Raw genomic sequence first — 15,453 nt, 5'->3', positions numbered from 1 at the left:
TTTATCCGAGAAACCCAAGTGTTGTCCTGATCTCATCAGGATCTGACAGAGGCAGATATATAGGCCTGTCACTGAGTTTTCTGTTTTGTCTGCAGTTGACTTGAAAATGTGTCACGCTTCCTTTTGTCAAGTTCTTGATTCGACCTTTCATTTTCTCTCTGGACTCAGACCCCCTCAACCACCAAATCTGGAACTCTGATACTCCTGGGAGATGTGTTAAGTAACCTGCAAGTACAGCTTCATGTTAAGAGACCCAGACCAGTAGGATTGCACAAAGATCCATCGTCCTGGTTTTGTAGCCCCCTGAATTTCAAATCCTGTTACCTTGTCTTCCATAATCAGAGAGCTTGCATTATCGACCAGCCTCAGTGCTCACTTGTAAAAGATGATTAACTTGGTTTGGACTTCATTTTTACCATTCTATAGCTATTTCATACTTTGCAGTTCTACCTATAAAATGAATTGTTTGAGGCCCCCCAGTCTTGGTGTCAGTTTTCACAAAAAAATAAGGTGAATGATCTGGAGTTTGTAAATTCCACATACCAACTCTGCATCTTAGACACAGATATTGTTAAAGTTCTTTGGCTTGCAAGAAAGAGAAACTTGTTCAGATTAGCTTAGTCAAAGAGGAGAGTTTATTTTAGGGATACAGGGATATATCAAGCCACTTAAGAACTGAAAGGTCTCCAGGGATAAGGAAAGTTTTTCTGTCTATTTATTTCTCTTTCTCTCTCTTTCCCTCTTTATCTCTATTTCTTTATCTCTCTCTTTCTCACCACATGGGTTTCAGTCTCTGCTTTTCTCTGCACATGGCTAAAGATGTCTTCCCACTAAGTCCCAAAGTTCTATGTCCTCAGATTAAGCCACAAGCAGATTCCTGTGCATGTCTGGATCTCAGTTGTAAACTGCCAGGAGCAAACCCCATTGGCCCAGCTTGGGTTAAATCTATACCCCGGATCCAATCAGCTGTGGCCAAGGATGGGCCATAAATAGAAATGCTGCAGCATCCTCTGGAAGTTGGATGTTCTCACACAAAGGTAGGGGTGGGGGCTGGGCAGACACCCCAAATAGTTTTGGTCACAGTCACAGATTAAATATAAAATGTCTAACCTATTGCGCCTGCTTTCTGAGCTGGTTGGTGATTGGGGCATGAAGACAGAGGTAGGCTTGAACCACAGACTCTTAGAGGTGGGAGGGAGCTGGAGGGCTGGCATGTGGAAGAGGGGTCGGTCCTCTGTGGCCCCCAAAGTTAGGAATAGGGCCACATAGTGGGTGCCAATAGCAGGGAAGTGGGTTTCAGTTTTATGTAAAGAACTTCCTGGTGCTTAGAGGTCGCCTCCTCCTCGGTCATTCTGCTCTTGTCCCCCGAAGCCACACCATGATCTTGGAACGCCCTTCCCAGCCCACTGGCTTCTCTCTTCCTCTTCAAACTGTTTTACAAATGCATTGGTAGGCATTTACTGCATTTGTTCCCATGGGCAGGGCTGAGATATCCCACTTTACAGGTAAGCAGATAGAGGTGACGTGACTTGGTCAGGGTCCCCCAGAGCTAGAATCCAGGTCCCTTCCTGTCACCCTGCCCAGCCTGGCTAATTGTCTTCCTCTCCCTGAGCCAGTTCCCTTGGTCCCACGGGAACTGCCTTGCGCTTGGCATCTTTATAGACAGTCTCTTCGTATCCCAGGCTGATGTTTGTTTCCATCACCTGAGCTGTGTGTGAGTAATAAGAGTGAGGCTCGGGACTTCTCTGGTGGTGCAGTGGTTAAGAATCCACCTGCTAATGCAGGGGACACGGGTTCAAGCCCTGGTTCGGGAAGATCCTACATGCCGCGGAGCAACTAAGCTCACAAGCCACAACTACTGAGCCCACGCACCACAACTACTGAAGCCCGCGCACCTAGAGCCTCTGCTCCGCAACAAGAGAAGCCACTGCACTGAGAAGCCCACGCACCGCAACGAAGAGTAGCCCCCACTCGCTTCAATTAGAGAAAGCCCGTGCACAGCAACAAACACCCGACACAGCCAAAAATAAACAAAAAATAAACAAATAAAGGATTTTTTTAAAAAAAGAGTGGGCTCTACATGTCCATTGAAAGCCAAGGGCTCTCACACTTCTCACCAAAATATTACTCACAAGGGAGTATTTTGTGGCTTTTCAGTCACTACCTTTTCTTTCAGGTGCAAGACAAGGTCTCAACCAAAATCCAGAGGTAGCAAGCAAGATTACTGGGGTTTGAGTGCAGCTCCATCTTGTTCCTCAGGATCTGTGAGCATTCCTCTGCCCTCCCCCCGCACCCTTCCTCTGCCTGGCTTCTCTTTATCCAGCTCCGGTGTCACCCCTCACAGGGGTCTCGCTGACCCTCACTTCTGCCCGCTCCCGAACACCCCACCCTTGTTAAAGATTCCTCCTGGTTCCCACAGCCCTTATGTTTAATGCATACAACCCAAAGCAGTATAGCTCAGAGGTTAAAGGAACAAGGTTTAGTGTCAGCAGATGTAAGTCAAATCCTCCACCTTTCACTAGCTGTGTGACCTTGGGCCAGTTGCTTAATCTCTCTGGGCCTGTCTCGTCATTTATAAGATGAAAATGATAGAGTATCCATCTCCTGGAATCAGCATTCCCTGAGGTGATTCATGTGAATAGTGAGCACTGGTGAATGATGCCTGGTGAGTAGTGAGCACTCCCTATGCAGCACTATGATTACACAAGATCTGACTTATGAGGGCTTTAGAACAGGGCCTGGCACCAAATAGTATAGTCATAGTAGCAATCATAGCAGTAGTAGTGTCATCATTTTTCACACTGTCCTCGATAAATTGCCAGTTGACATGCCAGCCTCATCAGTGAGAAAAGGGTGTGTCCTTTACTCCATAATCCCCGTGGCCTGACATATAGCAGGCACCCAGTAAACAGCTGTTGAGCGAACAAATGAACAAACAGATTTTGCTAAACTCTACAAGGCACAAAAGTACATTCAAAAGCCATTGCCCTGTGCAGAAGGCAAAATCAAGCTGGTCTGAAGGCTCTAAGACAAGGGCTGACCCACTTCTGTAAACGGCCAGACAGTAGATTTTCAGCCTCCATGGGCCATAGGCGCTCTGTGACAACCATTCAATTCTGCCACTGTAGTGGGAAAGCAGCTACAGACAGGTAAATGAGTGGGCGCAGAGGTATTCCAATAAAATTTTATACACGGACACTAAAATGTGAACTTCATTTGATTTTCACAAGTCATAAAATGTTATTCTTTTGATTCCCCCCGCAACCATTTAAAAATGGAAAAACAATTCTTAACTCGCTAGCCATTCAAAAACAAGGGGCTGGTTTGATTTGGCCCAGGAGCTGGAATCTGCCCACCATTGCTCCACCGCTTCAGGGGCGAAATCCCGCTCTCTGGAAAGCATCATCAGAAAGGCGGTCCTCCGATTGGGTCAGGCAAAGTGGGCGGGGCCGAGGGTGGGGCATCGTGTAGTGCGTGTAGTTGGGAAGGGCAGGCCCGGATTGGTCCACTCCGGCGGCTGTGAGCAAGCGGCGTGTTCGACATTCAGCCAGTCAGCGCTGCGCTGCCGCCTCGCCCCGCCTTGCGCAGGCGTCTCTGTCACGCGGGGAGTGCGCCACGCCCCCTTACGCACCCAGCAGGGACTTCCGGAACGGACGCGGAGTGACGTCAGGAGGAGGGCAGGTAAGTGCAGGCGGGCAGAGGGGCGGCTAGGCCCGGTAGGGCTGGGGGTCTGTCCACTGCTTCACCCGGCCTCGGAGCCGCCCGATGGGGACGAACGCGCCGGGGGCCGCGGGGCTCTGGGAACGTGGGCCCGATGCTCGGAGCCGCCCGCCCCCCAGCCGCGACCCCCGACCCAAAACCCCGGGCCCTGGCCGCGACCCCAGACCTGACCCTGGCCCATATTATACCTCTTCAGGTTTTCCTCATCTGGAAAATGGGACAATAAGCCCCTACTTCTCTGGGTCTCGGTGAAGATTTTTTTAAATGACGCTTGTAAAACGGTTTGGCATGAGAAATAATCAAAATTACCAACGTTTAACTCAGCATCAGGCGCTCTTCCAGATACTTTAATTCACTGAGTCTTGACAGCAACCTCATCAGGTTGATACTTGTATAAACCCCGTTTTACAAATGAGAAAACAGGCTCAAGAGAGAGAAGCAGTTTGCCCAAAGTCAAGCCGCTAGCAAGCAAAGCAGAGTCGGAATCCAAGCCCAAGCATTATGCCCTGAGCCAGTGGGGTTTATCATTATTCTTGACACCAAGGACCAGAGATTTCTATACATCCACCCTGTAGCCCCACCTGTACCACCCACTGGGGTGATAAAACCACGGTAAGACCCCCAACTCCTGTAAATGGAGTACTTACTCTGTGCAAGCATTACCCATGTTTGTATGTTATTTCATTTACAGCAACTCCAGAAAGTCAGTCCTCTTGCCGTCATCGACTCTTTACAGGTGAGGAAATATAAGCTCAGGGAGGCTCAGACATTGGCCAAGGTTACCCAGCTAGTGAGGAATGGAGCAGGGATTCCAGCCCAGGGAACTGTGCCCCCAAAGCTTGGGTGGGCACTTAGCTATTTTGTTGGCAAAAGCATTTTTAGTTTGGAAGTGACTTTAAGAAAATCTGGTCCAGGGGCACGCTTTACAGGTGGAGGATCCGAGGTGGAGAGGAGTTTGGGGGGATGGTGGAACACTTTGTATCTGGGGCTTTGCACCCTGGCTCTGCCTTCCTATCAGCTTCTGGCCCCTGGCAAGTTACTTAAGCTCCCACATCCTCATTCGTCCACTGGAGATAATACTAACATAGTATAGAGTAAATGGGGCAGTGATGTTGGACTCTGCAGCGGGTAGCACACAGTAACTATTAGAGAGCACACAGCTACGTTGGCAGAAACAGTTAGAGACTTCCTGACTCAAGCACAGGGAGCCAGCAAACTACACTCACAGGCCGAAACCAGACCACTGCCTGATTTTGTACAGCCCACCAGCAAAGAATGGATTTAACTTCTTAAATTGTGGGGGAAAAATCAAAAGGAGAATAATATTTTGAGACATGTGGCCATCACGTGAAATTCAAATTTCAGGGTCCACAAATAAAGTTTTGTTGGAATGTAGCCACACCCGTTCATTTACATATTGTCTATGGCTGCTTTCTAGCAGTGACAGCAGAGTTGAGCCGAGTTGAGCTGTTGGGACAGAAATTCTGGCCCTCAATCAAGAAAATCTGCCAATCCCCATTCTGGACTACACTTTAGTCCCTCATAGTATCTCTCTTTTTTTTTTTTAATTTTTTTATTGAAATACAGTTGATTTAAAATGTTGTGTTAATTTCTGCTGTACAGCAAAGTGATTCAGTTATACATATATATATGTTCCTTTTTTAATATTCTTTTCCATTATGGTTTATCTTAGAATATTGACTATAGTTCTCTGTGCTATACAGTAGGACCTTGTTGTTTATCCATTCTATATGTAATAGTTTGTATCTGCTCACCCCAAATTCCCAGTGTCTCTGTGTCACCCACACTGAGTCTTATGGAACCTCAGTCAGTTATCAGAGATTCATGAAGTCAGCATTTATCAGGAGCTGTCCTGGGTGCCGGAGACATAGCACAGTGGGACCCGGCGGAGGAGACAGACTGTAAACAAGTAAACAGACACAGGGTGATGTGGTAGAAGCTCCAGGGAAGAAGAGACTTTAGATCAGGTGATCAGATGAGGCCTCTGACAGAGGTGATGTTTGAGCTGAGACCTGTGACAAAGAACACTTGTGGTGGGTGTTATCCTGTGTATTGTGGGTGTTTAGCAGCATTCAAGGCAGTTGGCCTGCACCTGCTGAGCTTTCGAAGGCAGCCAGGAAGCCACTGTGAGTGGAACAGTGAGCGAGAGGGAGAGGGGTAAAAGGTGGGCTCGGAGAGGCAGGCAGGGGCCCCATAGGCCATGGGGAGGGGTTTGACTTGATTCTCAAAGCGAAGGGAATCACTGGAGGGGTTTAAGCAGGAAAGCGATAGTTCAGATTTATATTTTAACAGATCCTTCTAGCACTTACGAGGAGAACAGACCGTGAGAGTCAAGGGCAGAGCCAGGAGCCTAGGGAAGAGGTGACTGTACTCGTCCAGGCGAGCGATGATGGGGGCCGTGGAGGGGTGAGAAGTGTCACCTGGGAAATACATGTTGGATGGAGAGTGGACAGGACACTCCCTTTCCAGACAGACAAACGCCGCTCCTTGTACGCCTCCTACACCTGCGGGGAGGATCGTCTGAGCCGCCACCACCACGCACAGCCCACCGCATCTTCACAGAGAAGCCGCAACTGTCTGCCAGGCTGTCCAGGAGGGTGGCACTGGGCAGTGAGTCGACAAAGCAGTGTCTCATCGTCTTTTCCGATTGGCTGAGTAGTGGGTGAGGACCAGTAGGCAGCTTCCAAGATGGTGAGTAGACAGGCTGTGCTCATTGGGTTTCTCTTCTGATCTTTAGGTGAAGGGAAGGGGTCCCCTGAATAGCCCTTTCCCTCCCCTAAAAGTCTCCTTCCCCACCCCTGACCCCAAGCTCACAGGTATTTTCAGACTCTGGATCATGGTCTTCCGGTGCTGTGGTTCTCAAACTTTGCGCTGTACTAAAATCACCCAGGGAGCTTTTTTCTTTTTCCTGTTTTTTTTTTTTTTAATGAGGTGAAATTCACAACATAAAACTGACATTTTAAAACATATGATTCAGTGGCATTTAGTACATTCGCAATATTTTGCAATGACCACCTCTATCTAGTTCCAAAACATTTCCGTCACCCCAAAAGGAAACCCTATACCCAATAGCAGTCACTCCCATTCCCCCACCCCAGCCCCTGGCAGCCACCAGTCTGCTTTCTGCCTCTGTAGATTTGTCCGTTCTGGACATTTCATATCAATGGAATCATGTACCATGTGTCCCTTTGTATCCAGCTTCTTTCACTTAGCATGATTTTTTCAAGGTTTACCCACATTACAGCATATATCAGAGCTTCCTTCCTTTTTGTGGCTGAATAATATCCCATTATATGGATGGACCACGTTTTGTTTATCCTTTCATCCACTGATGGACACTTGGGTTGTTTCCACCATTTGGCTACTGTGAGTGAACCTGTATGTACAAGGATGTGTATACACACGTGTTTTCCAGGGTTGCTTTTGAAAAGCCCTGTGTCCAGGCACCATGCCCCAGAGCAGATCCTCTGTCAGGAGAACCTCTGGGCGTGGGTCCCAGGCATCAGTATTTTAGAAACTCCTCGGGTAGTTGTAACGTGCAGCCAAGTTTGAGACCCACTGCTTCAGTGGATCGTTAAGTCAATAACTCAGTTCAGCAGGTGGCTGCCAGCATTTAAAAGAGAGAGTCACAGCTGGGTGAGCATTCTTTCCTGAAACCTGTGCTTGTGTATTTGGGGTTAAATATGTCTTACCTTAAGTCACGGTCCTAAAACAACTGTGAAAGCCATTGCTCTAGGAGAGTCTGACCCTTGTGGAATTTTCCACAGCGACAACAGTGGGTTTTGTTTTGTTTGTTTGTTTTTCTTTGGCTGAGCCGCTCAGCTTGCCAGATCTTAGTTCCCTGACCAGGGATTGAACCCAGGCCACAGCAGTGAAAGCGCTGAGTCCTAACCAGTGGACCGCCGGGGAATTCCCAACAGTGGGGCTTTTTCCGCCAGGTCACCAGTCCTCGATGGGACACGGAGCCCTGGGCCATCCTCCAGGATATCCCTGTCTTCCTTGTCCAGGTCTCACCCCTCAAGGCTGCACGAGTAGGTCTCTTGTAGGACCCTCGCTGACTCACGTCTCTCTTCTGCTTTCCAGGGTGAAAGGAAAGGCGTAAACAAGTACTACCCTCCGGATTTCAACCCTACAAAGGTAAGGGGCAGGCTTCCTTCTCCGTGTCCACGATAGCATAGCGACCCCACAGGGCAGGAGCCCCACGCTTTTCATCCCCTCCTGGAGTCAGAACCACAGCTGCAGAAGCCCGGGCGGCCCCCGAGGTCTCCCTGCCTTGCACTTGTCACCTGCGTCTTGGGGCAGCCTTCCCTCCCAGGTGGTCAGTGTGACCCTCATCAATGACCCATGTAAACACCAGCATGCCCAGTGCTGTGTGTTTCCAGTGGAGTCCAGGGTGAGGTCCCACACACGGCCTCTGGGTCAGATCCCCTCACCCTCCCAGCTCCAGCTCGTCTGGCCTCCTCATTGTTCCCTCTGCCTGGAACCTCTCCCTCCCTCTGACCCCAAGACTCCTTTCCTTCCTTTAGGTCTCTCCTCACAGAGAGCCTCCCTGACCACCGTCTCACTCTCTATCGCATGACCTAGTGCTTTATTTCTCTCCGTAGCCTTCTTAACTCCTTGATGCATCACCCATTTATTTGCATATTGTCCATCTCCCCCTCTATTTATTTATTTTATTTATTTACTTTTGGCTGCATTGGGTCTCCGTTGCTGCGCGCGGGCTTTCTCTAGTTGCGGCGAGCGGGAGCTACTCTTTGTTGCAGCGTGCGGGCCTCTCATTGCAGTGGCTTCTCTTGTTGCGGAGCATGGACTCTAGGCACGCAGGCCTCAGTAGTTGTGGCTCGCAGGCTCTAGAGTGCAGGCTCAGTAGTTGTGGCGCACGGGCATAGTTGCTCTGCGGCATGTGGGATCTTCCCAGACCAGGGTCTGAACCCATGTCCCCCGCACTGGCAGGCGGATTCCTAACCACTGCACCACCAGGGAAGCCCCCCATCTCCCCCTCTAGAACGTCTGCACCTCAAGGGCAGGGATGTTCACCTGTCTCATTTGTGTCTGTGTCCCCGCACTGTGGGCGCTCAGTAAGGGGCTAGTAAATGAATCAGCATGTTCCAGCTGTGTGGTCCCCTGCACATGACTCGGCCTTTCTACACCACAGTCTCCCCATAGGTCCAAAGGGGAAACAAAACAACCTGACCTCCCAGAAACATTGAGGGATTAAAGTGAGATGACACACATAGAGTACCCAGCAGAGATTTGCTAGTCTTGTCATCTCACCTGATCCCACAACACCTGGAGGTAATTATGATCCTCGTCCCCAGTTGACTCATAGGGCTCAGGAAGGCAAAAGGTGAGGTCACTACCCAGGGTCACACCGCTCTTTTAGCTCCTAAATGGGAGAGGTAAGATGCAGACTCCCGTTTTCCTGATTCCAAGCCCACTTGCTTCACCAAAGCCTAGGTGCCTCCCATTTTGCTGTGAACACTCCCAGCATGACATAAGAATGAGGCCTCTCTCGGCCTGTGAGAGAGGGCCTGAGCTCCCCCAGCTCAGCAGTGCTAATCTGCTCCCTCTTCCTTTCCACACAGCATGGCTCACTCAACAGATACCATAACAGCCACCCGCTTCGGGAGCGGGCTCGGAAGCTGTCCCAGGGCATCCTCATCATCAGGTAAGGCCCTGGCATCACCTGAGGACCCCTGCCCTTTGTGCCACCTGGTGTCAACCTCAAGGAGCCTTCAGCACCCCCTGATTTTGCCCAGTGCTGCAGGGTCTTAATTCCATAAAGCAGAAAGTTGCTGTATCAGTCAGCCATTGCTGCGTAACAAAACGATAAGCACATGTTAAGCACTCGTGTTGCTCACGAGTCTGCAGCTCAGCTAGATGCCTCTGCTGGCCTTGGCTGGGCTTGGCTGACCTGAGCTGGGCTGTCTCACATGTTTGGCGGTTGCCTGGCTGGGGACTGGCCGGTCCAGCGTGGCCTTGGTTGGTATGACTGGGCTGTGTTCCAAGTGTGTCTCATCCTCCAGCCGGCTAGCCTGGGCTTGTTCACACAGCAGCAGCCGGGTTCCAAGAGAGAGCCAGCAGAGGCACGCAAGGCTTCTTGAGGCAGAGACCCTGAGCTGGTACCCTGTCACTTCTGTCTCATTGATTCCCCAAAGCAAGTCATGATGCAGGGAGGGGGTGGGGCAACACACTGCACCTCTTGACAGGAATGGCTTCAGAGTCATCTTGCAAAGGGCACGGACATGGGGAGGATAAAAAATCACAGCCATTACTGCAGTCAAGCCAGGACGATGGCCATTCCCGGTGTTCTCCTCTTATTTCTGGCCAGCACCCTGTGGGTCAGCCGTGGCGGGAAGCAGAAGGCAGCTTGTGTCGCCCCAGAAGGAGCCCCTCTCTGCCTCCTTCTCTGCCTCGTGAACTCTGCCCTCAGCCTCTGGGGTCCGCCCTGGGCCTGAGCAGAGCATCCAGTGACAAAACCATCAGAGGCAGGAACATCTATGGAAAAGTAGTCAAGATGCAAATCTCAGCAGTGGCCCCAAGAGTCACAGAGCTGAAGGTCACCTCCAACTCCTGCCATGCCTCCACACTCCAGGGCCAACCACCCACCCTGCCTTCATCCAGTCTGTTTGCCAAGCCCTCATCTCATCTGTACAGTGTCTTAAATTCACCTGATACATTACTTAATGGTTTTGTTTTAAAAGAGAAGCTCCATTACTGCTGTTAATGGCAATTTACCGGAATTGCACGTTGCAAATAGAACTGGATAAAAGAAACCCAGGGACTTCCCTGGTGGCGCAGTGGTTAAAAATCCACCTACCAATGCAGGGGACACGGGTTCAAGCCCTGGTCCGGGAAGATCCCACATGCCGCAGAGCAGCTAAGCCCGCGAGCCATAACTACTGAGCCCGTGCGCCTGGAGCCTGTGCTTGGCAACGAGAGAAGCCACCGCAATGAGAAGCCCGTGCACCACAACGAAGAGTAGCCCCCGCTCGCCGCAACTAGAGAAAGCCCGTGTGCAGCAACGAAGACCCAGTGCAGCTAAAAATAAATAAATAAATGTATTTTAAAAAAAAAAAATCCAGTGTCACTACAACAACTTAGCTAAACTGGAATCGAACACCAGTGCCCCCTGAAGCCTGCTTCCTCCTCTGCTTGGAAACTTGTGTAGCTGACGTGGTGGGATATGGAAGACAGGGCAGCACCCAGCGGAGACGCTCGCCCAGACTGGGTCAGCTGGCCAGAGAGCCACGTGATGGGCCTGGCCTGGTTGCAGGAATGTCCACCGTTCTTTACCCTCCCGCTTGCACTCCCTTTGCAATGTGACTGCAGCCAGAGTCGCTGACCTGGAGATCCTGGGAGAGCCCACGTGGACAGGGACAAATGAGCTGTTCTCTGTTTGTGTAGATTTGAGATGCCCTATAACATCTGGTGTGACGGCTGCAAGAACCACATCGGCATGGGTGAGCTTCCGCCTGCTCCCCTGCTCCCCACCCTGACCCCCACCATTCAGCCCCACGGCCAGCGAGCCCCTTAACTGCTGGGCGCCGTGAGAGGCCGTCTCCGCCGGGCCCCCGATCAGGAGTCGAGTAGGGGACAGTGGGCTGGAGTGCCTGGTGGGCTGTGGATGCCTCATGACAGAGCGGTTAGGAGCCTCTGGGTTCAAATCCCATCCCTGCCACTTCCTCGCTGGTGACCCTTGGCAGGTGACTGAGCCGGCATGCGCCTCGATTTACCCATCTGTGAAATTCAGGTGGTATGAGTGCCCGCCTGTGTGGCATATAAAGTGCTTAGTGCAAGGAATTCCCTGGCGGTCCAGTGGTTAGGACTCTGCGCTTTCCACTGCAGGGGACATGGGTTCGATCCCTGGTTGGGGAACTTAAGATCCCACAAGCCGCACAGCGCAGCCAAAAATAAATAAAAACTAAAGTGCTTAGTGCACAGCATGTGGCACGTGCGAGGGCTCGTAAACTCAACCTGCTGCTGCCACTACCCTCACTGTTACCTTTAGCATTCAGACCCCTGATCGTGCCCACAGGTGCACAGATGGATGGACAGACATGGGTCTGCGGCCCTGCTCAGCAGCCCTGAGGCCTGCGGCAGGTGACTCGACCCTCCTGGCTTCCATTTCCTCCGCTATAGTACGGGGATCCTCAGCCCTTCCCACGGCGCCTGGCCCCGGGCAGCAGCTCGCTCTGTAAACAGGAGCCGGCAGCTCTCGGCAGGAGGGTCCAGTGCAAGAAAGAGGGGCCAGGCCACCCCACTGCTGAAATGGAATGACTCACCCCAACACATCCCCCTGATCAGACCCAGCAAGGGGCATCTGCCCCAAAGGCCACCAGGCGCTCAGGCGGCAGAGCGCAGGGCGCAGCCTGACACCACACATGGGTCAGCCTCAGGGCCGTGAACAGAAGCAGCCCCCCAGAAAAGGAAAGCCAGCCAGGCCACACCACCAACCCCCCCGCAAGCTCTGTTTTTCTAGTTTAAGCTTTTTTCACTCAGTAAGCAAGATAAAGAGTCAAGAATATATCATCTAATTAGTGAAAAAGGAACAAAAAACCTGGATAGTCTCTAGAAAAATAATAAAAGCCAACCCTTTTTTTTTTTTTTTTGGCCGCACCCCACAGCTTGTGGGATTTTAGTTCCCCGACCAGGGATTGAACCTGGGCCCTGGCAGTGAAAGCACGGAGTCCTAACCACTGGACCGACAGGGAGGGAATTCCCAAAAGCCAACCCTTCTTGAATGCTTGCTGAGCACCTGGCCCAGTGTTAAGCGATCCGTGTGTATTACTAGTTTCTGCAGTTCTCACACCAGCCCTGTGCGGTAGGCGTCATAGCCATCCCTATCCAATCGATGGGGAACCTGAGGCCAGACGGCCAGGGCAGCTGGCCTAAGGTCGCACAGCTGGTGGGGTGGAGCCAGGGTTTGAACCCGGGCCCTCTGGCTCCATCCAGCCCACCCTCCTCTGTGGCTTGAGCACCCATCCCGCAGCCTAGACGTGGCTCCTTTCTGCTTGAATTTGTGTCCTCCAGAGGTGTCTGCCCTGCGGGGGAGTGAAATACCACCCCCGTCTACTCCCCACCCCAGGAAAAGACGCTGAGGGTGGCCTGAGCCCTAGCCTCGTTCTCTCCCTCTCCTCCTAGGTGTTCGTTACAATGCAGAAAAGAAGAAGGTTGGCAATTACTACACGACCCCGATCTACAGGTAGAGGCAGCCTGGTGGGCTGCAGGGTGAGGGGGCTACAAAGGAGTCTGAGTGGGAGGGAAGTTTCTACCCTCTGCCTGATGATTATTCCCTGGGGGGTCTCCTGGAAACCATCATGGTCTGTCAGTCAGGGCACATCCTGCCTAGAACCCTTCATGGTTCCCACCTTCTTCAGAGTAAAAGCCTGAGTCCTCCCCGTGGCCCACAAGGCCCCGCAGGCTCTGCTCCGTCCCCTCAGGAGGGTTTGTTGAATGAATGAACGAACGAACAAATGAATGGTTGGATGAACAAGTGAACAAACTCCGGACAGAAGGTCAGTGCCGGGGTGAAGGAACTTTATCTGTCTCACCCACGGCTGTCCCCCCGACACGGAGCCCAGCATGTAGCAGGTGCTCCGTGAACACTAGTTGATGACGCGCACGGATGGAAGGAAGCAGGCCACAGTGTCCTGACTCTAGCCCACCGCCCTCCACCCTCCCAGGTTCCGCATGAAATGCCACCTCTGCGTCAACTACATCGAGATGCAGACAGACCCCGCCAACTGCGACTACGTGATCGTGAGCGGCGCCCAGCGCAAGGAGGAGCGCTGGGACATGGCAGACAACGAGCAGGTGCTGACGACAGGTGAGCGCCAAGGGTGGGCTCCGAGCCCAATCCCGACCCTGACCCCAGCCCCGAGCCAGGGCCCTGAAGGCCCAGCCCCACTCTCACCCTTGCAGAGCACGAGAAGAAGCAGAAGCTGGAGACAGATGCCATGTTCCGACTGGAGCACGGTGAGGCTGACCGGAGCACGCTCAAGAAGGCCCTCCCCACCCTGAGCCACATCCAGGAGGCCCAGAGCGCCTGGAAGGACGACTTCGCCCTCAACAGCATGCTGCGGAAAAGGTTCCGGGTGAGCAGGGCTGCGGCCCAGGGTCAGGACCACAGGCAGGCGGGGGTTGCCTGGCATCACCAACAGTGGAGCAGGGAGAACAAAAAGCAGGCTAAGCGCACTTCTGCCTCAGGGCCTTTGCACAGGCTGTTCCCTCCACCTTGGAACACTTTTCCACCAGATACCCACATGGCTCCCTCACTCAGACACCTTTTCTCAAACATGATTTTCTCAGGAGACTGTCCCTAACCCTCCCCTCTACCATGCACACCACATTTAAAGTTGAACCCCCTGCCTATTTCCTACCCTCTTCCCAGCATTCTTTCTCTCCTCACCACTTTGTCTTGCTCACCCACTAGGATGTCAGCTCCACCAGGGCAAAAGATTTTGTCTGCTCACTGCTGTGTCCCTAGTGTCTAGAACAAGGCCTGGCACCAGAAAGACGTTCTGTAAATATCTGTGGAAAGAATGAATGAGTGAAGAACCCAGTGGTACACATACTAATGATTGTGTCTCCTGCTGTTGAACAAATTCTGTGTCGCGAGCACTGTGTGAGGCCTTTTCCTCGCATCAGCTTGAAGAGAAGGAAACTGAGACCCTGAACACTGGAGGGATTCTCCCCTCCAGCCCAGAGGGCAAAGAGGCACGGCTTTGACACCCACCATCCGTCCCCAACCCCTTCTCCCCAACACAGGAAAAGAAAAAAGCCATGCAGGAGGAGGAAGAGAGGGACCAGGCCCTGCAGGCCAAGGCAAGCCTGGACATCCCGCTGGTGCCGGAGACGGAGGATGACCGCAGGCTGGCCGCCCTGCTCAAGTTCCACACCCTAGACTGTGCGTGGGGGCCAGTGGGCGAGGGGGTCGGGGCAGGGGGAGATGGGGGGCTGCTCGGGCAGAGGGCGGCTCTGGACCTCCCTCTCCCCATCCGCAGCATATGAGGACAAGCAGAAGCTCAAGCGGACAGAGATCATCAGCCGCTCCTGGTTCCCCTCCACCCCGGGACCCGGCGCCAGCAGCAGCAAAGCCAGCAGTGTCCTGAAGAAGCTGTCCCAGAACCGCAGATCTGCTCCCACTGGCTCCCCCATCACCGTGGGGCACCTGGGCATTGTGCGGCGGCGGTCCCGGGAGGTCCCAGAGAGCCCTCAGCACACGGCTGAGACCCCCAAGTCTGGGGAGCCACGGGTGCCAGAGGGGACCGCCCAGGACAGGCCCACATCCCCCAGAGACTGTCCTCAGGAGACCGCCAAGACCTGCAAGAACAGTGGGCCACCGGGACAGGAGGAGAGCTGTCAGGACAGGCCCCAGCCCCTGCCAGGCTCCTCCCAGGAGGCAGCCGATCCCCAGGACACACCACAGCCCTGCAGCCTCAGCTCCTCCCTCGTGGCTGACTACTCCGGTTCGGAGAGTGAGTGATTCTGGGGGCCAGATTCACTCAAGAGGCCGAGACACACCGAGGAGGCCCCTCACAGGCTGCAGCCCCTTAGCCTGCCAGCCCTTGGAGAGCTCGGTTACCACCCTCCCCAGACCTCACCTCCTCACAGTAATAGAGTTGTTATTTATTTGGTCCTGGAGAGGGTGTCTGTGCCTTGTGGGACCCCCAACCTCCCAGCATTAAAACCCTGCTTCTTTGCCTCTGC

General features: G+C 52.7%; 1 protein-coding gene across 2 annotated transcripts; it reads left to right on the top strand.

Moving 5' to 3' along the window:
- The first annotated feature begins 3,589 nt into the window (after positions 1 to 3,589).
- On the top strand, positions 3,590 to 15,446 carry YJU2B (YJU2 splicing factor homolog B). 2 transcript variants are annotated; one of them, XM_082455244.1, is made up of 11 exons: positions 3,594 to 3,681; positions 4,412 to 4,456; positions 6,211 to 6,432; positions 7,825 to 7,878; positions 9,327 to 9,409; positions 11,149 to 11,204; positions 12,886 to 12,946; positions 13,428 to 13,570; positions 13,666 to 13,838; positions 14,512 to 14,650; positions 14,748 to 15,446. In XM_082455244.1, exons 3-11 carry the CDS (start codon positions 6,430 to 6,432, stop codon positions 15,227 to 15,229), a joined length of 1,194 nt encoding a protein of 397 aa, XP_082311370.1. In that variant the 5' UTR covers positions 3,594 to 3,681; positions 4,412 to 4,456; positions 6,211 to 6,429; the 3' UTR covers positions 15,230 to 15,446. The 2 variants fall into 2 exon arrangements, with proteins under 2 accessions (XP_082311371.1, XP_082311370.1); XM_082455245.1 differs by lacking the exon at positions 11,149 to 11,204 and having other exon boundaries at positions 3,590 to 3,681.
- Positions 15,447 to 15,453: the final 7 nt, after the last annotated feature.

The sequence above is a fragment of the Balaenoptera physalus genome, assembly GCF_965194825.1.
Source record: "Balaenoptera physalus genome assembly, chromosome: 3".
Classification (NCBI taxonomy): Eukaryota; Metazoa; Chordata; class Mammalia; order Artiodactyla; family Balaenopteridae; genus Balaenoptera; species Balaenoptera physalus.
The sequence above is the reverse complement of the archived record's forward strand: the minus strand, read 5'-3'. Positions and strand labels throughout refer to the sequence as shown.